Below are 27,647 nucleotides of genomic sequence, written 5' to 3'. Positions count from 1 at the left end.
AAGCACATGCTGGTCTGGACAGAAGAGAAAATGTGTTTGGCGTGTGATTCAATGTTTGCTAGAAGGCTCTGAATGCATGATCATGAAAAGAATGACAATTTCTATCAATTGAACACTTGATCTTGTCCATAGGGAATCGACTGGATTGTGGAAAGTAGACACCAGATGGGTCTCAAGAATAAGAGGAATTGATGACATCAACCAGTTTGTAGGCAGAGCAAGGTATTACATCCTGATAAAAGACTGCAAAGACAAACATTTTCTTTCTGTGCAATCACATGCACAATGAATAACCAGGAGTATGTAACAGTACAATTTGAGATTTCATGTTGTTTTTATTTCTAGAAGCATTTTTACATTGAGTAGGCCTGAATTTTCTGGCTAAGTTTTATGTTCATGCAGTTTGGTCTCCTCTGGCTGAAATTCAGATTTACAAAAATCGCTGTTCACGGTGCTCAGCATGCTGGTGCACTTGGCCTGAATGATTGTGATCCCTCCTGGGCAGTGCAGTGAAAATGTCAGTGCCCCTTTAAGATGCCTAAGCCTTTCTTCCTGACGATGGATGTCTCTCGCTCTCTGTCTCTGTCTTTTTTTCATGGTTAAGGGCTTGGCATGGAGCAGAAAGGGCAATGCTGGATTTATGAAGGGTAGGCCTTGGAATGCAGAGGGCTCTTGAAAGACAACGCAGCGCGACATGTGGCCGATATAGCTAATGGGCGGCCCTGACTGAAGTGGGCAGGGGTGAGACGGAGAATTGTAATGTGAGCTGGCCTGCAGCCAGGGACGGGCAACTCTCACCTCATCAATATTCAGGACACATTACTGCAGAAAGCACGAGAGAATGAGAGGGGAAAAAAGAGGGTGAAAGGAAAATGGAAACTGAGAAAAAGAGGAAGGAGGGAGGCAGAATAGAAAAGAGGTGTGTAGTACACTAATGCAACAGAACAGCTCAACAATAAGGATGACACACTGGTTCGGAGCCAGTGTCTGGGAGTTTTAGGCTCTTTGACAGAAATGTCACTTTCTTTATTTGGACTGTACTACACTGTTGGACATTGTTTGCATGCCTTGCAAACATAACTATTTGGTTTACAGTGATGTATTTAGCATCACCAAGAATCTAGGTGATTTGCAAAAAAAAAAAAAAAGTCACGTCTCAGATCAAGTGCACAAGTTTTGGACATTTTGGATTTTTTTTTAGTCAAATCCAGGAACTTTAATTATACTTTTTTGGAATAATTAAATCATGACATCATGGGCTAATTTTCATTTTTGGGTGAACTAACCCTTTAACACTAGTTTATCTGATTTTCAAAATAATTGTTAGGTGTTAGTTAGCCTACTTGAAAATATCAGTAAGAATGGGTTGAAAATTATTTTAACTATTTATATAACTATTTAACTACTAATTATTTTAATTATTTATAATTAATTAAGTCAATCAGAAATGTTTTGCATCATAATCATTTTACAGAAAATGTGTTTATGAATTTATAGCTGTCATGGAGATAATATTATACATTAACTGTAAAATGTCCTACTATCTTTATACAGTGGGTACGGAAAGTATTCAGACCCCCTTAAATTTTTCACTCTTTGTTATATTGCAGCCATTTGCTAAAATCATTTAAGTTAATTTTTTTTCCTCATTAATGTACACACAGCACCCCATATTGACAGAAAAACACAGAATTGTTGACATTTTTGCAGATTTATTAAAAAAGAAAAACTGAAATAACACATGGTCCTAAGTATTCAGACCCTTTGCTCAGTATTTAGTAGAAGCACCCTTTTGATCGAATACAGCCATGAGTCTTTTTGGGAAAGATACAACAAGTTTTTCACACCTGGATGTTGGAGCTGAACTCTGCAGGACTGCGGCTCTCTAGGACCGAACTTGCCTACCCCTGAACTAGCCTGAGGAAGCACATGCTGGTCTGGACAGAAGAGAAAATGTGTTTGGCGTGTGATTCAATGTTTGCTAGAAGGCTCTGAATGCATGATCATGAAAAGAATGACAATTTCTATCAATTGAACACTTGATCTTGTCCATAGGGAATCGACTGGATTGTGGAAAGTAGACACCAGATGGGTCTCAAGAATAAGAGGAATTGATGACATCAACCAGTTTGTAGGCAGAGCAAGGTATTACATCCTGATAAAAGACTGCAAAGACAAACATTTTCTTTCTGTGCAATCACATGCACAATGAATAACCAGGAGTATGTAACAGTACAATTTGAGATTTCATGTTGTTTTTATTTCTAGAAGCATTTTTACATTGAGTAGGCCTGAATTTTCTGGCTAAGTTTTATGTTCATGCAGTTTGGTCTCCTCTGGCTGAAATTCAGATTTACAAAAATCGCTGTTCACGGTGCTCAGCATGCTGGTGCACTTGGCCTGAATGATTGTGATCCCTCCTGGGCAGTGCAGTGAGAATGTCAGTGCCCCTTTAAGATGCCTAAGCCTTTCTTCCTGACGATGGATGTCTCTCGCTCTCTGTCTCTGTCTTTTTTTCATGGTTAAGGGCTTGGCATGGAGCAGAAAGGGCAATGCTGGATTTATGAAGGGTAGGCCTTGGAATGCAGAGGGCTCTTGAAAGACAACGCAGCGCGACATGTGGCCGATATAGCTAATGGGCGGCCCTGACTGAAGTGGGCAGGGGTGAGACGGAGAATTGTAATGTGAGCTGGCCTGCAGCCAGGGACGGGCAACTCTCACCTCATCAATATTCAGGACACATTACTGCAGAAAGCACGAGAGAATGAGAGGGGAAAAAAGAGGGTGAAAGGAAAATGGAAACTGAGAAAAAGAGGAAGGAGGGAGGCAGAATAGAAAAGAGGTGTGTAGTACACTAATGCAACAGAACAGCTCAACAATAAGGATGACACACTGGTTCGGAGCCAGTGTCTGGGAGTTTTAGGCTCTTTGACAGAAATGTCACTTTCTTTATTTGGACTGTACTACACTGTTGGACATTGTTTGCATGCCTTGCAAACATAACTATTTGGTTTACAGTGATGTATTTAGCATCACCAAGAATCTAGGTGATTTGCAAAAAAAAAAAAAAAGTCACGTCTCAGATCAAGTGCACAAGTTTTGGACATTTTGGATTTTTTTTAGTCAAATCCAGGAACTTTAATTATACTTTTTTGGAATAATTAAATCATGACATCATGGGCTAATTTTCATTTTTGGGTGAACTAACCCTTTAACACTAGTTTATCTGATTTTCAAAATAATTGTTAGGTGTTAGTTAGCCTACTTGAAAATATCAGTAAGAATGGGTTGAAAATTATTTTAACTATTTATATAACTATTTAACTACTAATTATTTTAATTATTTATAATTAATTAAGTCAATCAGAAATGTTTTGCATCATAATCATTTTACAGAAAATGTGTTTATGAATTTATAGCTGTCATGGAGATAATATTATACATTAACTGTAAAATGTCCTACTATCTTTATACAGTGGGTACGGAAAGTATTCAGACCCCCTTAAATTTTTCACTCTTTGACGATCTCAAGGATGATCAGAAGAAATGGACAGCACCTGCGTTAAATATATGAGTGTCACAGCAAAGGGTCTGAATACTTAGGACCATGTGATATTTCAGTTTTTCTTTTTTAATAAATCTGCAAAAATGTCAACAATTCTGTGTTTTTCTGTCAATATGGGGTGCTGTGTGTACATTGAGGAAAAAAAATTAACTTAAATGATTTTAGCAAATGGCTGCAATATAACAAAGAGTGAAAAATTTAAGGGGGTCTGAATACTTTCCGTACCCACTGTATATCATTTTTAAACATTAAAATTAAAATATATTATTATTTACTTTATTAGTTTATTTATGTTAGTATAAAAAAAGAATGAAAAATGCCTAATGAAAATGTAGTTATATTTTATGACACATTTTATACACATTGCTAAATAAAATGCATAATTGGTGATGCTAGTGAAAATTTAGGCAGTGAAGTAATTACTCAATTACTGGCCCAGACTAGCCAGTAAATAACAAGCCGAAAATAAGCCTTATCGCTGAGCCCTGCTTGCAACAATACAGTAAACAGTGAGCAAACGAGAACAAGTGGTGAGGAAGACAAAACAGAGAGAGACAGAGAGGGAATGTGTGAGGGTTTCTGAGCTGAAAGGACAAGAGCGTGTAGGCGGAAAGGAGAGTGAAACAACAAAGACAAAATACGCAGGAGGAAAGAATTCAGCGAGCGAGAAAAAGAAAGGGAGGAGGACAGAAAAAGAGAGCACTTTGGGAATGAAAGGATAAAGGGACTTCAGGCGAGAGAAAAAAAAGGGTGATAGACACGCAGACGGAGCCTGCAACTGTATGATACAGCAGATTTCTAGAGGGACTTTGATTTTGCTGCGACAGTGCAATAGGCTGCCATCACATCTAAAGGACTGGGGCATCGTGGGTATTTTCATTGCACTCAGCCCTGTCTTCTCTCATCAAATCACATGTTATTTTGCCTGAGCACACTGAGCTAAATGATCCTGCAGCATGGCAAATCTGAAAGGTTTCTTGAGGTTGTGCAGGGCCCACCGACATGTATCCATGTAGTCGGCACATTTGCTGACCGTTTGATGACCTTCTCAATTTGGTATCCTCTAATCCAGTGGTCACCAACCTTTTTAGGCCCAAGATCCCTGACCTCGGCCTTTATGAAAGACAAGATCTACCTATTGAAGAATTGATAGAAAAAGACATCCCAGATTGTACTTCAAATTTGAGGCCTTTTACTTAGTATTTTAATTAATGATGCATCGGTCATAGCTGATTCAGAATTCAGATTTTCTTTTCTTTCTTTTTAACTAGCAAATTGGATTCTGTTCCCATTCAGTCAGTCACGTTCTACGTTACGTCAGTGTCTGATGAATTGGGATCTCGCCTGAGAGCCCAATCACCTTCGAGTGTTAACTAAACAAGCCAATGACAGTTGGCGTGCGTGTTTCGCCACGCGCACCCCGCCCCGCAGCGCGGGTATAAAAGGAGAGCGCGTGCAAACGCACATCAGCTTTTCGCTTCGGAGCCGAGCCTTCTACAGGATGAATCTCCGCGAGTGTTTGAAAGAAACAGCTGGCGTTGGTGTGATGGCGTGTCAGCGGGGGTTGCCATCCAGGCTGCTGAAACCTTGGCGGGCTGCAGCTTCCATTCTGCGGTCTCGCCACGACCTCCCCTGGGCGCTTCAGCGCTTTCTCTAAAAGAGTGTTTTTCCTTCTAAAAGAGCAAATTCTTCACGAAGAGCTTCAAGAGCTTCACGAGCGACGGGCGTCTTTTTAAAGATGGCTTCCCGCTCGTGCGTTTCTGGATGCGGTCATTTCCTGCCTTCATCTGACGGTCATGATCACTGCCTCTCGTGCCTGGGCTTACAGCACGCAGAAGCAGCGCTCATGGATGAGTCATGTTCTCACTGCGGGAACATGACCATCGCGACATTGCGGTCCAGATACCTCCTCATTAAACGGGGGGGTATCCCCCTTGCCATGCCCCGCTCTAGCTCCTCTGGTTCTCGGAGGGCTACTTCGGTTCATGGTCAGGGAGACCTGAGGGTGACGGTGAGAGCTTCCCCGTCGAGTACATCTCCGCGGGTCTCTCATTCCTCAAGCATGTCGCACCACCTGGTGCTTCCGGACGAGCGTGCTGGGTCCTCGGACAGGGCGGGGTCTAGCATCTTGTGCGGGGCACAGGCAGAGGACAGGATGTCGGTCGCTGCATCGGAGGGCGAGCTAGGCTCTGGAGATGAGGATTCGGCTGCGCTGCCACCGTCAGGTAGAGTGGCGTTGCCCGAGTCAGATCCAGAGCTGACCGCTATGCTTTCCCGGGCCGCTGAGAGCGTCGGGCTGCACTGGAGGCCTCCGCCTTCTCCCGAACGCTCGAGGCTGGATGATTGGTTCCTGGGGGCGCAGGCCGGGCGTCGGCAGCCGCCTCCGGTTCCATTCTTCCCGGAAGTGCATGAGGAGGTTACAAAGTCTTGGAAGGCACCTTTTTCTGCCCGAAACAGACTTGGTGCCTCCTCCGTCCTCACCACCCTCGACGGGGGGGCGGCCCAAGGGTATGTGGACATCCCTCCGGTCGAGCGCGCGATTGCCATGCAGCTCTGCCCGCAAAGCGCCGCCGCCTGGAGAGGTAGTCCACGCCTTCCGTCCAGGGCCTGTAAGTTCTCGTCCGCTCTGACGGCTAAGGCTTACAGTGCCGCTGGACAGGCCGCTTCCGCCCTGCACGCCATGGCCCTCCTGCAAGTCCACCAGGCCAAGGCGTTGAAGCAGTTGCACGAGGGTGGTGCTGACTCAGGTGTGCTGCAGGAACTGCGCACCGCGACGGACCTCGCGCTTAGGGCGACGAAAGTCACGGCGCAGGCCCTGGGTCAGACGATGTCCACATTGGTGGTCCAGGAGCGCCACCTATGGCTGACCTTGGCGGATATGAGGGAGCCCGACAAGCATCGCTTCCTGGACTCCCCGATCTCCCAGGCCGGCCTATTCGGCGAAGCGGTGGAGGGCTTTGCCCAACAGTTCTCCACCGCACAGAAGCAGACGGAGGCGTTCGCCAACTGTCATTGGCTTGTTTAGTTAACACTCGAAGGTGATTGGGCTCTCGGGCGAGATCCCAATTCGTCAGTCACTGATGTAACGTCTCCGTTCCCTCCTTCAGGGAACGAGGGTTACACAAGTAACCTAGACAATACTGATACTGATTTTTAAGCAAATTTATTTATTGGCTATTTGCTTTATAACAAACAAACTGGTTCAGTCGTGTTTTCGAGGGGGGTTCCCCTGTAAAAATCGCATTCCGGGGGTAAAATACACGTTTTCAGTGGGGATGTTCCAGTAAAATTCACATTCCAGGGGCTAACTATCCCGTTATTGGGGTCGCTTCAACCCCCGCGAACAACATGAACAACAACCCGCTGCAACAGTGTTAAAGGTTCCCAATTCCTCGGGAAAACCATGGACTTGGCAACACTGCTTATGAACCGACCGCAATATAGCGTTTCCTTGTTTACCGCTGTAATCAAAGCAGAGCTGCGCTTTATACGGAGGAGAAGAAAATGCCATTGCCATCTAAACTTTTCTCAAGACAGTTCCCTTCAGTGATGCATTAATATAACCCCAGAAATGTAATGCATTTACAGTGATAAAGATTGGTTGGCGATCACTGCTCTAATCTGATTGGTAATGGAGCCCCTGAAGGCTTATGGTGATTGAAAAAATTAAATGGGAGGAAAAGTAATATCTCAATGTGTTCTTAGAACCCAAAGTTTCTCTGGGAAACGCAATAGTTTTGCAAGCAAACACAAATGTTTTGTGAGAGAACCCAAAGTTTCTCTGGGAAACGCAATAGTTTAGCAAGCAAACGCAGATGTTTTGTGAGAGAGCCTAAAGTTTCTTGGGGGAACGCAACAGTTTTGCGAGAGAACCCAGTTTCTCTGGGAAACGCAATAGTTTAGCAAGCAAACGCAGATGTTTTGTGAGAGAGCCTGAAGTTTCTTGGGGGAACGCAACAGTTTTGCGAGAGAACCCAGTTTCTCTGGGAAACGCAATAGTTTTGCAAGCAAACACAAATGTTTTGTGAGAGAACCCAAAGTTTCTCTGGGAAACGCAATAGTTTTGCAAGTAAATGTTTTGTGAGAGAACAAAAAAGTTTCTTGGGGGAACGCAACAGTTTTGCGAGAGAACCCAGTTTCTCTGGGAAACGCAATAGTTTTGCAAGCAAACACAAAAGTTTTGAGAGAACCCAAAGTTTCTCTGAGAAACGCAATAGTTTAGCAAGCAAACGCAGATGTTTTGTGAGAGAACCTAAAGTTTCTTGGGGGAACGCAACAATTTTGCAAGAGAACCCAAAGTTTCTCTGGGAAACGCAATAGTTTAGCAAGCAAACGCAGATGTTTTGTGAGAGAACCTAAAGTTTCTTGGGGGAACGCAACAATTTTGCAAGAGAACCCAAAGTTTCTCTGGGAAACGCAATAGTTTTGCAAGCAAATCAATTGTTTTGTGAGAGAACCCAAAGTTTCTTGAAGGAATGCAATAGTTTTGTGAGTAAACATTTGAGTATAAGGTTTCCTCCCATCTCATATATTTCCATCAACATGTCTCCTTAGCAGCTCCTTAGGATGGTTGTCTTCGCGCCTCATCTGGTGTCATGACAAATAGTGTCCTCCTTGGAAATCAGGTCTCCATCAACTATCAGTTAATTATTATCCTAAAAAAATGTGAACGATATTAATTTAAAATATGTATGGCTTACTATATAGTGCATAATAGAACAAATTAATGCATAATAAAACAAATTGAACGGAATTTCTTACAATTGAACGGAATTTCTTACAATTGATTAACTGCTAATTAATAAATAAAAATAATAATATCCTATTAAGTGAATAATTGAACATCATTTATTTATCAAATAAAACTTTGGAAATTTAACACATAATTAAATAAAAAATAATTGTGAATACATGTAAGGTAAGTGCAAATTCCTAAGCTATCAGGCTAATCGGGTCTCTGTATGCTATGCTAGTACATAAGCTAACTAATACAGACATTAATGGTCATTATAACGTAGCTTAAACAGCATTTATCATAACATGATGTTTTAGGAATTGTAATCAGACGATAAAGAGAGTACCTATTTAAAGTAATTTGAGCCAATGGGATCAAACTGGGGTCCTAATGGAGACCAGATTTCGAGGGGGACTTGATTTGTCACCATACCGGATCAAAAGGCACATAGGGCTTTTTAGCAATCAGTGTTAATTTTGACAGCAAATTTTGATTTAGTTTTAGTCATAGTCTTTTGACTAAAATGCCATTTAGTTTGTCATATTTTAGTCATCTGAATTGTTTTTAGTTTTAGTCTAGTTTTAGTCGACTAAATATCGTAAGATTTTAGTCAACTAAATCTACAGTAAATTTAGTCGGCTAAAATCTAATGGGTTTAGTTACAGTGTAATGCATTTATTAAGCATTTCTCCAAAATTTCCAAACTCATTATATAGTTTTGATATTAAGGTTTTATCGTGATAGACACCGATTTAACTGCGGTGACACACAACATGCCTTCATGTGAAAATTAAATAAAACCACTTCTCATAAAGAACATGAACATGGTCTTCTTTTTAATGAAATACAAATGGTTATAAAGGCTAATTATGCATTCTTTATAGCAACTTGTTTACCATATTCTTCATTCTTTCAAGCAGACATTTATTTCTATAAATAAATTTAGATTAATCTTTAGGGCTACTAAAGTTTTTCAGTCAAGAGCAGTGCGTGGTTTTCTGTCTTTCTTTTGTTGCTTGATTAACATCAGTGACTCGGACAATAGCAACTAAATTAGGCTGCTATCCCTTTAAAACCGAATGCATGGCTGCAATGGATGCAATGTACTGAGACACGTTCTCCCTACTGTTTATGTTCACTTAAGACGTAATCAACTGTGTTTACGTGAATACTCGTCAAAATGGACAATTCAACATCATTTTGTGTGTAATTCTCCGTTCATGCAACGCAAAAGACTACTTGCGCGCTGTGAGACGCGCTTTCTGTGTGTGTGCTCAGAAAACCGGACCGAATTGAGTTCTCTCCTGCGTCGTCAGATTTATCTATATGTCTGCTCTTCTCTTATTCACACATATTTAAATTTTTGAACGTTTTATGCGATGTGCAGCAAGTGTATGTTAGCTTATGTCCCGCTGGTTCATGTGCGTATCTAACCTCCTAACCACGCAGCAGATTCGTTCTGAAATTGAATGAATCTCTTCCCAAATCGTCCCTCGCTAACATTTTCGGCACGTTTTTATTCGTTGACAAAAGTGTCCATATATTTTCGTCATAGTTTTTGTCATTCAAAAAGAGTTTGTTTGTTATCGTCTCGTTATCGTCAGTGGAAAAAAATTTAATTGACGAACATTATGACGAAAATTATTCGTCAACGAAATTAACTGTTAGCAATCAAGAGTCAAGTCAAGTCAACAAGGTACCAAGCTGACACAAGAGGCACTTTTGAGGATGCAATAATCACTGGATTTGCCAAAATTGTATTGGTATAAAATCTATTTCGGCTTTTTTTAGTAAAAGACTGGCCCACATTTAAATACGTATTTTCCATGTTGGTAGTACAATCAATAATATAACGTAATAATATATATTTTCCAGAATTTACAGTATCATTTACCTACACCCTAAATGGCACGTAAAACAAAACTGTGTTTGGTCCCTTTACAAAGCTGTCATTCGGTCACTTCCTGTCTAAGTGGGCGGTTCTTCACCAGAATATGCAGTGATGTGAATGAAACCTTTTGCCACAACCTTTTGTTTGAGCCATTTCAAATCAATCAGACATTTGTTCCTTTTACAGCTGTACATAGATGGTCAAGTTTAGCACTGTCGGCTTATGATCAGATGCAAATACCAGGTGTAAACGTGGCCAACCTTGTCATATATTGAAGAACCAATGGCCAATTTTCAATATGCAATGACGCTGATCCAGTCACGCGTGTTAAATGTGATGCTATGTAACCTGTCAGTGGTCGTAGTGTGGTGAAGATAAACCGTTTTTCTGCAAAATTGACCTGACTTTTGCTTATTCAACTGGAAAAATGACCATCTGTCAAACCCTGCGCACCAGATACCAGGAGGTAGGGGTGTGCGTGTGCCACGACATGATGACATGGTGATCCATAACCTCACGTTACCTCATGTATGTCTCTTTCTGTAATTAGGGCTTGTCAGTAAATGTACAGCCCTTAGCAAGGGCAGAAAATGAGGCAAACGCTCTGCTGGCAGAGATTAATCTGAGAAAAAAAGTGCAGAAGTCGACAGAACCCAGCTGATGCCATAAGAAGAGAAATCAATAGAGCGGTCATCTTCAATAAATATGAGCCGAACAAAAAGCAGGAGAAAACCTGGTGAGTTAAATATGTATACCCAAAATGCTCTCAAAGACATTTCTTGCTTCCACGGTAACCAGCCCAGCAAGTCAATATGGTAAATTCCCACACAAACACCCTCCTTTCACATGAAATTCACCATCTTTTTGCTTGGTTGGTGCCTCAAAAGGTTCATAATCCATAGCTTTTCCAGCATTAAGAATCTTGATCTTTGCAGCAAGGTTAATGTCTTAATGAAAGAGTAAATGAGAACAGTACACATGACATGAGTGTCCTGAACTCTGAATAATTATGTTAGGCCCTTGTGGCTTTAAAATTCATTATTTGTAAACCATCCGTTTGCACTCTTCCATTTCCTGTCTATGTTTTGTGGCTTGTCTGCGTTCCAAGCCTCTAATACATTGAGGTTTTCATTAAGGTCAACATTAAATAAACTTGTACCCTCTCTCATTTATTTCTTAATAAACATTCCTGGTTTTATTGTGAATAATGAATCTGTTCATGTTATTTTAAAGGGGAAAAAGCTCTTGTAATATTTTAAAATGCAATAACTTGACTCCGTTCAAGACTTTGTGGACTGTCATCTCAAAAACTCTTATTTTAACTGAAACGTGAAAATAATTATCAGCTTTGTGGTTGAATATACATTATAGAAGTAAATTCATTTCATGCTGTTTTTTTTAATTACCCTGGTTGTGCTAATGTTTAATCATGCGTTAGTCAGAATATCTTGAGGAATCTGTCAGCCCTACATCAAAATATCTGTCAAGTCCAGGTTAAATGTAGGGTAGGTGATTTTGGAAAGGCTAGCAATAGCAAGTTCACTTTGAAAGCATAAGATCTCACCCTCCCTGCATAATCACTCTTCAAAGCCACACCTCCTCCAAAGCACATGAACGTGCACAGGCAGACCAGAGACTAGCGACACGATGAGAGATGGCGTTGGTGTAGGGTTGAATGCTACGCTGTCAGATTACCTCATGTCTCCTTCACCTTCATTACAGTACAAAGCTCATAATATTACAATAATAATGCTTCCATTCTCTCTCGGTCTGCAGTTGCATAATGGAACATGCTAATGACGTAGTATTATACAAATGCTGACAGGCAGGGAGGTCAGCTTTTCGTAATCCTTGGAAGATTTTATGGTCCTATGCCTTCCACAGACGATATAAATACGTATAAATACATTTAGACAACTTAAAGGTGCCATAGAATGCATTGATACAATATTTTAAATTGTTCTTTGATATCTACATAGAAGGTATGTGGCTTAGGTAAGGGCAAAAAATATCCAGAAACGGTTTTAGATGTCCATTTACAACCCTAGGATTTGTCCCTAGAATGAAATGGTCTGTTTTTATCTTATTTGGAAGGGTCATGAATAATAATGTTGAGCTCTGCTCTGATTGGCTGTTTTACAGTGCGGCTCAATTTTGAGCTCTGCTCTGATTGGCTGTTTCACAGTGCGGCTCATTTCAGTAGCTCACACAGCAGGAAGGAAACACAGGGAAAAATATAGTTCAATACTGTCTCTCACAGTTATATCGTTGGGTAATTATACTGTATATAAAATGCGGGCATCAGGGAGCCGCTATTAATATGCGGGGCATTGAAACTGTTTTCGAATCGCTTTTTACTTTCACTTTCGAGATTTGCGATCGCACGTGCTATGTTTAAACTACAGCGGCAGTACTTACCACACATTTTACAAGATGAGATGCTTGTCAGTGGTGCTCAGGATCTGTAAATCATTCACCATCATCCTCAGTCATCTCTCCTTACTCTGTTTATGTGGCAAGAGAAATCTTATGTACTGTAATGTAACATGCTACCACTAGCACGCAGCTAACCATGTCCCTTTAGTGGTTCGCGTTATTTTATTAGAACGCGCATTATTTGTTTTCCGTGCCTTTTTGAATACAGACACCAACCCATCCCTGCACATCACATCTCCTGCACAGCCTGGAACATAACATTTATTTCCATGATCTGCCATTTTTGCTATTATTCTCGCTTGTATTGTGTTTATGTGGCAAGTGAAATCTTATGTACTGTAATGTAACAGGCTACCGCTAGCAAGCAGCTAACCATGTCCCTTTAGTGGTTCGCGTTATTTTATTAGAACGCGCATTATTTGTTTTCCGTGCCTTTTTGAATACAGACACCAACCCATCCCTGCACATCACATCCCCTGCACAGCCTGAAACATAACATTTATTTCCATGATCTGCTATTTTCGCTATTATCCTCGCTTGTTTCTTCACAATACCTGCAGAACTTCTGGTGATTCGGCTGTGCAGGTTCGGTTGGCCAAGAACATGGGCGGATATATGGAAATGTTGGGGGCGTAACTATTAGTGATCCTGACTGTAAAGTCACAGTCGGTATTATGTTCTGATTCGCCTATTTTTCAGTGGTCTTTTGCATGCATGAGATTTACATAAGAAGGAGGAAACAATGGTGTTTGAGGCTCACGGTATGTCATTTCCATGTACAGAACTGTTATTATTCAACTATGCCAAGGTAAATACACCTTTAACTTAGTGATTGCTATCGGGATGGGAAGAGACTTTCAACCATCTTAACAAAAAATGTTTTGAACCAAATCACCTACCCTGTCTTTAACAGGCTGGAGGCAGATGAACTATGACTGTCTAGACGATTGTCTAGACATGGTAGCTATTCCTTAGACAGGGTATGTCTGAGCTTAAATCCACCTACTATACTCTGAACGCAGCTCCATATCTGGGTGGTCATTGCCCTATAACTAAAATACTAGCTTTTATCATCTGTCCCCTTTAACAGCCCAGAGAGACACTCATACCTTAGCTTCTCTGAGGGTTAAATTAACCAGGCTGTCCTTTCCAGCTCAGCGGGTCTGTTCACTAAATTTATGGGTCTCTCTCAGAGTTTTCAGATGGACCAATTACATAAGTGTCCTATGAGCGGTGTAATTGAAGTGTCCGGGAGATGGTTCTGGAATGCCTCTGCAACAATGCAGCAGCAAAAACAAACACCCAAGTCAAGTCCACTCAAGTGAAACTACTTCCTATGGGCAGTTCAGTTTGAAATTGTTGACTGTTTTTTTTACAATTTGTAGAAAGGTAATAATTGTGTGTGTGCTTTGGTTGTTATTGAAGGGTGGGCAACTCTGCTAGCTTCCCTGTCTGTGCGCAGTTGGGTTCCGCTCTGCCTCTGACCTAGTTTTGTCCATCCCAGCAGTGCAGATTGCACTTCAGAAATGTGCAGCCATCTCTCCATCTCATTTATCCACCCTTTAGTCCATCTCTTTCTCATTCTTTCTTTCTCTTTGTTCCCGCAGAGCTCCAGCACTGGGCAGCAGGATCAGTGCGGGCGATGGCTGCAATTCTACGTTCTACATTGTAAATATTGTCACATTCCTTACTTGCATAATAAAAAAAAATTCTACATGTGCCAAATGCATGGCAGGTGCGGCTTGATCAAGAAATTGTTCAGTATTTTCTCAAGCATTGCAGCATGCTTACACCAGCCAGCAAGATTAACTGGTAAACACTAAATCCAGTGGTTAGGAGCTTATCCTTTCATTGGCTCTCCCCAAAATCAAGCTTATGTGTTTAAAGAAATAAGCTAGTTCTGAAAAAAATTCAGAACTTAAAGGGATAGTCCACCCAAAAATTTAAATTCTGTCATCATTTACTCACCCTCAAGTAGTTTCAAACCTATATGAATGTCTTTGTTCTGCAGAACACAAAGGAAGATATTCTGAAGAATGTGGGAAACAGAGCAGTTCTGGGGCACCATTGACTTCCATAGTATTTTTTTCTCCTACTTTGGAAGTCAATGGTGCCCCAAAACAGCCTGGTTACAAACTTTCTTCAAAATATCTCCCTTTCTGTTCGGCAAAACAAAGACATTTATATGGGTTTGGAACTACTTGAGGGCGAGTAAATGATGACAGAATTTTAATTATTGGGTGAACTATCGCTTTAAATGCCATTTCAAACCTGTTTGGGATTGTTTCTTTAGTGAAACTTAACAGGTGAACATTTAAAAAAATCTTCTGGCCACTAAGTAAATGGGGGACCATGGTTGTCAAAATTCCCCCATAAAGTAAAGGAAAGGATGTGATGAGTGGCCAAGAATTTGTGCTCTGCATTTCACCCATCCAGCAGTGAGTAGTGAACAAACACACACACACCATGAACACACACCTGGAGCAGTGGGCAGCCATTTTTGCTGCAGCACTCGGGGAGCAGTTGGAGGTTCGGTGCCTTGCTCAAGGGTCTCACCTCAGTCGTGGTGTTGAGTGTGGAAGAGAGTGCTGGTCATCCACTCCCCCACGTCCGACTCTCTAACCATTAGGCCACGACTGCCCCATAAAAAAGCATCATAAACATATCAAAAATGTGGTCCACACAGCTTCTACACCATGTCTTATAAAGCCAAATGGTAGCTTTGTTTGAGGGAGAGACTGAATTTAATAGGTTATTTACTATTAATCGTCAATCCATTGATCTGATATCCAGTGGGACTGGATCATTGAGTTAGTGAGAACTAGAATGGTCTGATTCTTGAGCAAATCAATTCATTCACTGAATTTAAAACAATGATTTGTTCACAAATCAGACATCACTGTCTCATGAATGCATCAAGGTGAGCTTGGGCAAAGACTTTCCATGAATAATGACTACTTCATAAATAATAGCAAGTTGGTATGTTGTATGAAAAAAAATGGTGTAGGAATTACTTTGAAATAATTTTGCTAATTAATTTCACAAATAATTACAAATAAATAGCTAGTAACACATTGAATTAAACCTGAATGTTTGAAGAAAAACTGAAATAGTATTTGATTGTAAAGCATACTGCAATAATCTTTGTTTTATTTAGAACTTTAAAAAATAATTACAGTGCAGAGCTGTCATATGACTTTAGAAGATCTGGAATATAGTGCTCAAGCTATGATGCTTTTTTGGTCATTTTGGAGCTTGATGGCTTCATTCCTAATTCACTTTAAATGTAACAAAGTGAGATATTCTTTAGAGATATACCTTTTGAGTTCCACAGATGACAAAAAGTCATATAGGTTTGTAATCGTGAAGGTGAAGCCTCACAAGATTTAGCTAAAGTTTCGTTCTATTATTTTCTCAGTGTGAAGAACATTTTAATAATATAAATAACTTTTATCATTTTAAAGAACATTTTGTGCATTTGGAAAATTCTATCAGTGTTAAAGTTTCTTCATGGAACCACTGATGCCAATATAGAACCTTTATTTGTATAGAAAAAAAGAGTTCAGAACAAGATTATTAGGACTAATAATGTCAGGAGCATTCTCAAAGAGAACGTAAATGATATGGATTACTACAAGCATGACTTAAAAGCCTCATTTATGCATAAAAAGTGCTGTGGTGATTTGCCCATGTCACACCTGCTCCAACAGCAGAGATGTCCTTGATCTAACCGAGAGACCCATCTTCCCATCTGCCATGTGGTCTAGACCCACAGCCCAAGTCTTGCCCAGACTCCACAAGAGTTCAGATCACTCCTCACTGAACTGAATCTGCACATTAAATTAACCAACTGGCGGAGCAGTCAATGTATTTGTGCGCGCGGTCTCTGGCTGACATGAAATAATGCTCATGCTGCCAGACAAAGTCGCTGCCGATAACAGAATGATCCACTTAGCATATGAAAATATTCAGTCCCCGAAAAGGACGGTTGGCATTTACGTGAATGTGTTGTACAGATGCTTGCATGAAGAGGAAAATGTCAGTCTGGTGATATACATCCACCACAAAATGTGTGCGGATGCAGATAGCTGTGAGGCACAGACATCATAAACTACTCAACTGGCTTCAATATTGAGAATATAAGATGTATAAACACCATGAAATCAGCTTGCGTGTGTGTGCAAGACACATTTTTGTGATCTCCAGCCGCTGCACACAGGAAGTTAGTCATCTGTTGCCATGGTGCATCAGGGAGTTCAGGACTGCAGTGCACACTACATGGGATCTCAAGACTTGTTGAATCTGGTTTGTCGTATCCCCGGACGTTCCTGAGATCTTATTGGGCGATAATGGCTCTTCTAATGAAATTAAAGTGAACTCTAATGCTCACATCCCCCCTGTGGAGACCCTCTGACAGCATATGGTCTAAAACATATGACTCAATTACTACATACTGTAATGTAATTCATTGAGAATATTGATTAAATGACTTATCATTACGACTTTTTAATGAACTAAGCTAAATTATGATGCAGTCATTAAAAGAAGCTAATTATCTTCTAAATGAAAGGAGAAATGTGGTTCGAAATCAAGCCCACCCTCCTCCATTCTGAAGCTATAAGTGACTAACAGTGAGAAACTGAAGCAAGTAACAGGCTGTTGTCTGACAGGAGTAACACACACTTCATTGCGTGGTCAGTAAACGAATCAGATTTACCTAATGTTACACGGGTCTCCTTAATTGCCATGGTTAATTAGATTATGCTTGGCATAACTGGACAGAAAGCACTCTGGTTCTGTATGACGGTGGGATCTACTGTCAGAAAAAATACTTAATAATAAGTCTTAATCAGGGGAAACTGTCTTTCAGTAGATTTCTGCATGCATAGTTTTATGCATGCAAAAGCCACCCCCTCTGCCCAGACTATTAATTTACTATTTTTTGGCTTTTATTTTACAGATAGCAGCCTGCAGACAGCATCTAGCATTAGCCTGACTTCTTCAGTTAATAAGTGGGAAATTTAAATAATGTTTGTCAGCTTTACTGGAATGTCTGGTTTTGTAAATCTGTTCAAAACAAACACGGAGGACTAGTTAATAATCTCCTCAGCTCTTTTTGTACATCCCTTGCTGTATCTTTTTGTTCTGATATTTGAACTCTGTGACCATATTATTAATTTCCTCTTTAATTTTCTGCAATCTAATAACACTGGCTCAAAATAACGTGTTTAGTAAACTAGGTTCAGATGCGTGTTTATAATTTGCACAGACAGGCAATGACAAAAACGTATTGCAGAATACCAACCGACCGACCATTAGCCTAAATATCGATGAACTTCTCCTCCAGAAAGAGCCACTGCTATAAAACCAGGCTGAAATACCAACCGCAAATGTCATTTCGTGATCTTTAAACATTATAAAAATGAAAGGCTACATACATACTCGATACGAAGGCGACAGTGCCGTTGGGCTAAAGGCAGGCAGAGATGGGCGTGGGGGAGGAAGTGAGAGAGATGCAAGTCGACCGTTACGTTTCAAATGTTACAGCCAAGATTTTCGAATTCATAATGTTTATTTTTAAAAAGAAATTGTACTTACGGAGCGAACAATGGGCGAGGATGATGAGAGTGTGGCCAAGCAACAGCCGTGATGAGAGAGAGAGAGAGAGAGAGAGAGAGAGAGAGAGACGGGGAGGGCGGGGGAGCAAGGTGTGTCCGCTGCCTTGAAAATGCAGAATTAAGTCTACGCATCCTTGTATTCTCATACAAATCATAAAACAGAAAAAATAGAAATAGAAAAAAATGAGTTTTATGTGGTTTAACGGTCAGCTTACATATAAACTGAAGCAATAAAAATACATGGGAAATTGATTATATGTTACCGATTCGGGCTTGTTGCTTCCATTTCCCATTAGGCTAGTGAAAGTCTTTTTGTGTGATATCACAGTTTCGTTCAATAGACGGTTTTATTTAAAGAGTCGCCCTGACAAAAGCCCCATGTGGTGTTACAAAGGTCAGCGTCTTCAATAAGCGGTGTTCGCTTAGGGGGGGGGAGGTCAGCGTCTTCAATAAGCGGTGTTCGCTTAGGGGGGGGGAGAGGGTTCTTTCACAGACGTGCGTTCTAAACTCACCTTAAATCTACAGATAAAGGAGACCTTTAATATTCTATAGCGATTTGTGTAACCATGGCAAAACAGCCACATGCAACTTCAGCACCATTCTCAACCGAGAGCAAACTGCGAAAATCGCTTTACACCGGAGGATATACAAATCATAAAACAGAAAAAATAGAAATAGAAAAAAATGAGTTTTATGTGGTTTAACGGTCAGCTTACATATAAACTGAAGCAATAAAAATACATGGGAAATTGATTATATGTTACCGATTCGGGCTTGTTGCTTCCATTTCCCATTAGGCTAGTGAACGTCTTTTTGTGTGATATCACAGTTTCGTTCAATAGACGGTTTTATTTAAAGAGTCGCCCTGACAAAAGCCCCATGTGGTGTTACAAAGGTCAGCGTCTTCAATAAGCGGTGTTCGCTTAGGGGGGGGGGGAGAGGGCTCTTTCACAGACGTGCGTTCTAAACTCACCTTAAATCTACAGATAAAGGAGACCTTTAATATTCTATAGCGATTTGTGTAACCATGGCAAAACAGCCACATGCAACTTCAGCACCATTCTCAACCGAGAGCAAACTGCGAAAATCGCTTTACACCGGAGGATCAGCGACGCGTCGAGTCCGTTTATCGCTGTCAGGCGGATTAGGGCAACGCGCAAAAGCCGCATAAAACCCGATTATCGATTTGTCATTCGTTATATGACCACAACGGACCTGTGGAAAAAACCTGGCACCTTTCATCCAGACTTACTTAACGCACCGGTGTGAGCCACATTATGCTCCATCATCAGTGTCTCAATACTTCTAGGTTTTTCCACACCGGCAAACCGCGTGCGCGTGAAGCATTGCATGCGTCTGTCGCCACACTGCCTCGAGATTTCATGAAATTCCTGCATGCCATGCTAAAAGACAAACATAATGTAATGTAATATTCTTTAAATGAAAATAAAATGGTTACTGTCTATATTGTGCGTCCATGACCATAACTACCGGTTGGTGCGAATGCATAAAGAAAGCAATCCGATTTATGTGCAGTTTTTCTTATCGACGCAATCTCAGAGAAATTACATGAATTTTCTTTCTTCTCTAGATCAAACTATAACGAAAATCAGGCCCGTTATGTCTCAGTCACACACCCAACAGTCGGATTCACTAACATCTTAAGACCAATATACTGTTCGCAGGGGTAAAAAAAAAATGTGGTAAGGCTTAAGAGCATATATCAGTGCTTGATTAATGATGCATTGCTGTTAAATACAAGTCTTTGAGTTTGTAAACCGGTTTGACTTACCTCTGTGGCACACTGAGTTATTGTCTGTCCAACTGCAGCAGTCAGCAGTGAACAAACCCTGCCAGTTCCTTCAGCGTCCTGCAAAGAGAGGATGGCGCTAGAGAGCGAGATCAAGAATGATGTCAGGATGAGCTCTGTGCACTACTAACATGACATTTCTGTGATATTCACAACTAACCGAATGCTATCATGTGTGTTACATTACGTTATATATTTTAGGGGTGTCTGCGTTGTGATCAGGAATTACCTTTACATTTACGATCTTGGCAGATGCTTTCTAACAATGAAGTAGGGTTTACAAACCTTTTTGATACCTTAAGCATAAAGGTGTCTATGTATTTTCATACAGCCCTATAAGTAGCTTTTTATACTGTGTGAGAAAAAGACATGGACCCCCTTAGAAACCCCCTGAATCCCTGGCAGAGACTACTAATTTAAAATTGTGTGTGAAACTTGAATAGAAAATACTACAAGGGTTTGTTATTAAAAACCAAAACAGTTTATAAAAAAAATTACTTGGAATAAAATAAACATTAACAAATAAAATAACATTTTAAAATACATTTATTTCAGCTAGTTGCCAAAGCATAATTTCTCATTTTCATTTAGTTTAACTTGCAGTGCTAAAAAAATGCAGACATTTAAAAAATGACAGAAAACACACAAAATTACTAAATAAAATGTTACTAAAATGAAAGTAAAAGCATAAAATATAACAATACAATTAAATTCAAAATATGAAAAAACTATAAAGTATGTAAATGATAGGCTACTAAAATAACACTTTAATGCAAGGGTGTCCATACCTGTTACGGGAGGACTAAAGGCGAAATCTCAAATATTTTATTTTTTACTTTTACTTGGAAATATGACATTTATTCTCGTTATTCTGAACTGGTTCTACAGAAAATCTTAGACATTTGGGTCCGATTTTTGCTGATTCACTGCACAATGCAGCAAGCTAATACGTTACTGTTTTAAAAACAGTGTACTTTTATGATCAACCCCTATATATTTTTACAGTCTAATCTTAACAGACATTCATGATACACACAAGCTCTCACTCACACACACTGCACCATCTGCCCCCCACCAAATTCAGCTATATTCCCCCGAGTTACATACCAAGCCAAGTCCTTCACCTGCACAGCTTCACATTAACAGTAAGAGTCCTTGTGCTCCTCTGTTTCCCCGCTGCACAACCTGCTGCTGTTTTATCCCAAAAGACAGAGAAATTGCAAGATCAAATGTAAATTCCTCCTCCTTCCTATTGCTAAGCAAGTTATCTGGAACTCTTACATGTAAAAACAGTACTATAGATTATCTTAGAATACTGTATGAAAAAGAGCGATGCTGTTGATGTTCTCAATGTCCTCGTGTTCTTCAGATGTGTGAGATGCTCTTCTGAGAGCGCTTGGTTGAGGTTGGGCTTGGGTGGGAGTTGCTCAGCAACTAGCCCACATGTGAATGAGTAGGCATATTTTTTTTAGACGTTTTCTATGCGAGACAGCTAATGGCCTGATAATGTTTGTTGCACTGACTTGTCTTCCTGGGTTGGATTTTTAAACCCTCTTTATTTCAATATGTTTTGATACATCAAACTTTAATATTTCAAATGATGATCTTGTTGCAGTCTGGCTGTTACAAACACTTTTGGCCATTAGATGGCGTCTCAGCCTTGTCAATATGACTGGTTGTCTGTTCTTCTTCAGGACTGAGGTAGTTGATTTTTTCTTCAGTGGAAATCTGACTTTTTGATATTAATGTATGCACATTTGTTTAATTCAAAATAAAAATACATAATAACATTTTATAAAATCCATTTGTTACACCTTGCCATTGTTAGCGTCACTTATCTCAAAACATTCTAAAATTGTAATGTAATAAACAGTATTATAATATCATTTTTCATAATAGCACTTGAGTAAATTGAAATTATGTAATTTTATGTCAATTTATTAATCGCAACTTGGGTAAATGTATGTTTTTTTCCAGAGCAATACAAAATATATCCTGAAAAATATTTACTGAAATAAAACCTGTGACAACTAGTCTCGCGAATACATGGCAGCTTTCATTGGTTAAAGCCCGCCCATGAGGCCGTTTGATCGACATGTCAAACAACCAATCACAGTTCGTTTCGTTTTAGCGTCACGTTTCGGGGCGTGGAAATGTCGCCACAATAACAGACCGGTGTGTAAAACTCTCGGACGTATTTTAAAGATTCTGTGCCGCGAACTTTAAATATTTCACATACTTTTGAAAATCGTTTAGTTGATCCTGATAAGCTCTCATTTACAGTTGTAAACACGGCGGCTTTCTTCTTTCGTGAGGGGGTTTGGCGCCACGGCCATCTTAGTTTCCAGACGGAACGTAAAAGGACGCGACACACACGTCTCCCGGAGATCCTGTAGAATTCAACCAATCCGATGATGACTTCCAAACTTCTGAAGTGTTTCCACTTTTGTGTGCCATATGCATCAGACCTTTAGCCAACGTTCCGTGGGCGTGATAGTGTCTCCACTATAACAAAACATGAACAAGATATTATATATTGGTAAGACAACACTAGTTAATTTTTTCAGTAGCTATCCTCTTGTTTTTGGTGTTGCTGCAAATCTGTTTCAAGAGAATGTTACACTATGACTACATGGGTCTATACAGGCCATAGTCAAACAAAATGAACTGAACATTGCTATTCCAATTGTGAATATAAAGGTATCCTGGCAACAAGGCAGGAAGTAGCAGTTTATTTCTGGATGTAAATATATTTAGCATGAAAAACTTCACAGCAATCCAGCAGCTTTGGCTGCAACTGAGAAGAATCCCTTCTTGTACTGCTGCTGATAGATCTTTGCACGTCTTACCACTCCATATGTCAGTAACACAATAACCTGCTCTGCCTCGGCGTTTCTCAATCCTGCTGCACACAGCTGAAGCTAATGTGCTATTTATGAGTCATTGTGTTGAAAAATCAAAGGAGATGCTTGTGTCCCACAGCCTAACAATAAGGGAGACAAATGACAGCATCTCCGTTGCCATGAGCCACAAGGACACACAGGAAAAATACAATAGCCTTTGAATGGAGAGCTGTTCTGGTCTGTAAATTAACACTTGCCAGCTGTGGACCCACACATGTCTATCACTAATCCATGAGAATGAGCTGTCTGTAATATAGCCATGTGTGTATACACAAATTGTGGATCATTTTATTCACCTAGCCTCTCTGGAATAGGCTACCCTGATTCTGATTGGACATCCAGTGGTCAGATATTCCTAATAATGATCACACTGTATAATATCAGACTGTTTGTTGGGGTAACTGAAACTGAATCTAAATTCATGTCTCTATTTTCACACCGGTGACCGATCGTTTTATACAGACAACTGGTGGCAGTCATTGACTGCAGTGAAAATAACTTTTTGTCCCTTGCAGTTAAAATGCCTTGTTGCTATAGGGCATTTATTTTATTCAGTGCACTCTCAGAAAAACAGGTACAAAATATGTCACTGTGGAGGTATATTTTCAAAAGGGCACGTTTGTACCTTTAAGATACTAATATGTGCTAATTAAGGTACCAATATGGAGTTTTTAGGTGCAAATGTGCATCTTCTAAAGAGGTACCGACCCAGTGACAGCTTTTGTACCTTTTTTTCTGAGAGTGTGTAATGGACAACTTTTTTCTAAGTGGTTTTAGAATAATATATGGGTAAAATGATAAAATAGTTTGAGCTCAAATCAATATTTAGATATTTAATTCCGTACTAATATGGGATAAAGTGAGAAAATGAACAGTTAGCCGTTCACTGTCGCAAAATAAACCTCTTCATGAAGAAACAAACATCTGAGCATCTGTTGTATAAAAATTCTGGAAATAGTAATTACACATAGGTCACAGTATGTGATCTTTTTGGTTTACTCCATCTATATCACATCACATTTATGACAAACACTTTATTTAAACACATTTACCAAATGACTATTGACCAAAATGCAACTCTAGAGGATCTAAGAAACCTTCTTAGAAGAGAAACTTTTTACACATGTAATGTGAATTTCCTCTTGTCGTTCATCCTGTCTGAGCTGTAAATCTGTAATTCACACCGACACTGGTGATCCAGAGTCTTTTCTCTTTCCAGCTGTTGCTGTAATCCATTTTTATAAGAAATCTGCTCCAGCTGTGTCTTATAAAGTAGGTAACAGAGACTGTTGAGGCAAGGTCCGTTTTAATTTCGATGTTTGTTTATTTTTATACCAACTGACAGTGAGTTTTAGACTTTGTGGATGTGCACTGACACATAAAAAAAATCATTGACATAAGTTTCTGTAATGTTACAAGCATTCAGTAGCCTAATATACCAACAAATGCATTGGAAGTAAACATTGTTACATTTCAACATACACTTGGAGGGAGTTTGCTCTTTGCAATGCATTACAAAATAATTGTTTAGTTTGATGTAGTAGAAAATCTGTGCAACAAGAATCTCATACAGGAAAACTAGTTCAAGGGCATTAGAGAGCGTAGAGCTGGGCTGAAGGACTGTTGATAACTGCAGAGGACAGTAGTGCCTAAAAGGAAAATGTGAGACAATCAGATTAAATTAGAACGTCCTTTCTCCATCTATATCCTAATCGGAAACAGTATCAAACATCATTGCATTTAAAATTCATAATCACCTGATCTGAGCTCTTTCATCCAGCCATGATGTGTTTAACAAATGCTGTGGGAGAAAAGGATAAAAGGACAAGATTAAATGATAGAATAATATATAGAATATATTAGCTTTAGCTTTTCAAATTTGGAAAATGGTCACACCTTCATAGTTGACACAGCCGTTTCCATCTTCCTGTCCTGCCATCAGCTGTTCTACCTCTGATTCTGTCATTTTCTCACCTGCAGGCACGACATGTGATACTCCGTGCTTGTTTCTGGCAGCGTTAATCTCAAGGTACAGTAAATATGTAAATCCAGGAGTCAAACACAGATTTTTTTAAAGCTGCTTATGTTCCAATAAATCTCTTCTTAATTTAACAAAGCACTCATTGGGTTTGTTAGCAATACTGTATCACGGTGTAAGAGCTGCTGTGTAGCAGTGTTTTGTATTTACCCAATGTTGCAAGTACATGGCGAAGTTCGGCGCCCATTACAGTGCCGTTCCCTTCTTTGTCAAACACCCGCAGGCCCTCAACAAAGTCCTCAAAAGTGCCTTGATCTTTGGACCTGGACACGTGTTGGAACATAGGCAGGAACGTCTCAAAGTCAATCAACTTGGTGTTCATTTCTAGAAAAAATAGATATTAGAGACACATTAAAAATTTATTCATGGTTTAGCCTGCTGTCAAGCACAGTTTATTCCTCTCACCCTCAGGTTTGGGTTTGCCAAGTACTTTGAGCACCTCTGCATTTGTAGGATTCTGACCCAATGCCCTCATGACATCACCACACTGGGCGTAAGTGATCTTCATTTCACCAGAAAGAGTTCTGTCGAATAGCATGAAGGCCTCTTTAAATTCTGTGTGGATAGGATATTGATATGTAGTATTAAATGAGGAAGAGGTATGAAAAAAAATGTCAATTTAGGTCTACTTGGTTTCGCAAAGGCTTACCTTCAATCTGATCAGCTGTAAACTCAATCTGGGTGGGAAAAGATTTTAGGGAACTTCTATAAGCAACTTGAACGTCCAAACAATGTATAACAGGCACAACAACAATGGAAATACAGATGTTTTAGTTCTCTAAAGAAGCTTTCCATTCAACAAAAGTCAGCTGTTCCTCACCCATTGAGACTAAGAATAACAGACGTCTGTTTTAGGACCAGAGGGAATTACAGTGAAACCTCATCCTTATTGTCCACATGAGAGAGACACTCACTCAGACAACAGAACAGGAATGTTAAACTGTAATATGGGAGCTTGCAGACACCTGCATGGAAGCTCTTTTATACTGACCTCAGGCGAGCTTCAATTGTCCAGACACCATCACTGACCATCAGGTTAGTTAAAGTTACATATGTGGTCTCAAATCAATATGAAGAAACATTTATGTCTTCACATAGAGTATGTACTCAACTGAGACTGGGGTTTTAAAGCCTAAAGTTTGTGGGAAACATTTTAACCTTATTTGATTGATTTGAGCCATGTTGTTCAGGGCACATAATGTCACATACTTTAATAACAAGGTTAAAGACCAGTCGATATACAAATGTTTTTAACTCAACACAGCCAGAAGGTGGGATGTCTTGGTCCTATTGAAGCTTATTTCTGCCACAGAATAAAAATATAAAACAGGTAATTGCATGCAACTTTTTATCTCGCACTTGTGAGTTTATATCTGATGTTTATATCCATGTGACACCCGTGATGTCACATGGATTATTTTACAGATCTCCTTGCTACGTTTCTGGACTTGGGAACATTTCAGTTGTGTTGCTGTCTATGCAGGGTCAGACAGCTCTCAGATTCCATAAAAAATATCTTAATTTGTGTCCCGAAGATGAATGAAGGTCTTGCGGGTTTGAAATGACATGAGGGTGAGTAATTAAAGACAGAATTGTAATTTTTGGGTGAACTATCCCTTTAAGGTTTAAGCTTACCTCCTGATGACTTTAGGGAGGAATTTACTTTGTCTACTCACTTGTGTCTGCTCACCATGGTCTAAAACTGGGCAGCTAGTAAAATAGCAATACCAACAAAGAACCGTACAGCAAGTGTACTTACCTTAATGCTTTTGGGGTCAAACTGAGGTTCCTTGGGTTTTTCTGGTTCAGGAGGAGGTGCTGGCTTTACCGCCTCCTTTTTCGGTTCAGCTTTTTTAGGAGCCATTCTTCCACCAAGATGGTGAGCAAGAGGGTGTGAGATGGGGAATAGGAATGAGAATGACCTTCGAGAGGTTTTATACCCATCTCAATGCTTCAGCAAGGTTGGTCCATCCCATCATCACCTGCCAAACAAGGACAGAAAGCTTACGGGTTCACAAGCCAAACCCCTGTGATGGGCACATGACGGATGAGAACCAGTAAACTGCCTTCATCACTGCTATGCATTCAGCCAATATTCATAATTTATAGTTTGTAATTATGCTCTCAAAGTTTTAAACTAGATATCTAACTCGTAATTGTTTTGGCGAAGCAAGTTTGGCTCTCTTTTCTAGGAAGATATTGGGTTAATCAGGCAGCTCCTGGGTTTACCTTTGAGGAGAATGGAGCTCCAAATTTGGCTCATGCACATTGTTTACATGTTTAATGAAGGTTATTTTCTGATTGCATCTTCACATCTTCAGCACCGCTACTAGCAACAAACAAAACAAAACAACCTTTTTTTAAACAGGCTTCTCAAACATTCCCCATCTACCACTGATTACTCTCTGCATATTAATCTACAATAAACTTCAAATATTGCACACTTCACTTTTAGTTAATTTCCAACTAGAATGATCAAGAAAACAGCTGAAATAATTCTGTATCTATTATACCCTGGTTAGCTACTGTGAGTTTCATCAGACAGACCTTATTCTGTCTTTGTGAGTTTCAAGAGATCAAGGTAAAAACACACCATGGATGTACCATAAAACTGGCCCAATATCATGTATACGGTGTTAAAAAAAAGACAA

At 39.9% G+C, this 27,647-nt stretch overlaps 2 protein-coding genes across 14 annotated transcripts in view; both read right to left on the bottom strand.

Moving 5' to 3' along the window:
- The window catches only part of maptb (microtubule-associated protein tau b), a 50,065-nt gene extending 28,647 nt beyond the window's left edge, over window positions 1–21,418 (bottom strand). For 7 of the 13 annotated variants that reach the window (XM_016271916.1, XM_016271911.1, XM_016271917.1 and 4 more), the window contains exons 1-2: window positions 21,163–21,418; window positions 20,038–20,134 (exon numbers count right to left, since the gene is read on the bottom strand). The gene's annotated coding sequence lies outside the window, so the exon portion shown is untranslated. Of the gene's footprint in view, window positions 1–18,065; window positions 18,098–18,225; window positions 18,297–20,037; window positions 20,135–21,162 lie in introns of those variants that run through there. The other 6 variants (XM_016271904.1, XM_016271905.1, XM_016271907.1 and 3 more) reach the window with 6 other exon arrangements.
- Window positions 21,419–24,263: 2,845 nt separating this feature from the next.
- myl4 (myosin, light chain 4, alkali; atrial, embryonic) lies at window positions 24,264–27,011 on the bottom strand. The gene is made up of 7 exons (XM_016271960.1): window positions 26,756–27,011; window positions 25,646–25,673; window positions 25,402–25,551; window positions 25,147–25,320; window positions 24,855–24,932; window positions 24,716–24,759; window positions 24,264–24,607 (listed from the first exon to the last, which is right to left on the bottom strand). The coding sequence occupies exons 1-6, from the start codon at window positions 26,858–26,860 to the stop codon at window positions 24,731–24,733; spliced, it is 564 nt and encodes a 187-aa protein (XP_016127446.1). The 5' UTR covers window positions 26,861–27,011; the 3' UTR covers window positions 24,264–24,607; window positions 24,716–24,730.
- Window positions 27,012–27,647: the final 636 nt, after the last annotated feature.

This window comes from Sinocyclocheilus grahami, unplaced genomic scaffold (assembly GCF_001515645.1).
Source record: "Sinocyclocheilus grahami isolate Dianchi unplaced genomic scaffold, SAMN03320097.WGS_v1.1 scaffold66.1, whole genome shotgun sequence".
Taxonomy (NCBI): Eukaryota; Metazoa; Chordata; class Actinopteri; order Cypriniformes; family Cyprinidae; genus Sinocyclocheilus; species Sinocyclocheilus grahami.
The sequence above is the reverse complement of the archived record's forward strand: the minus strand, read 5'-3'. Positions and strand labels throughout refer to the sequence as shown.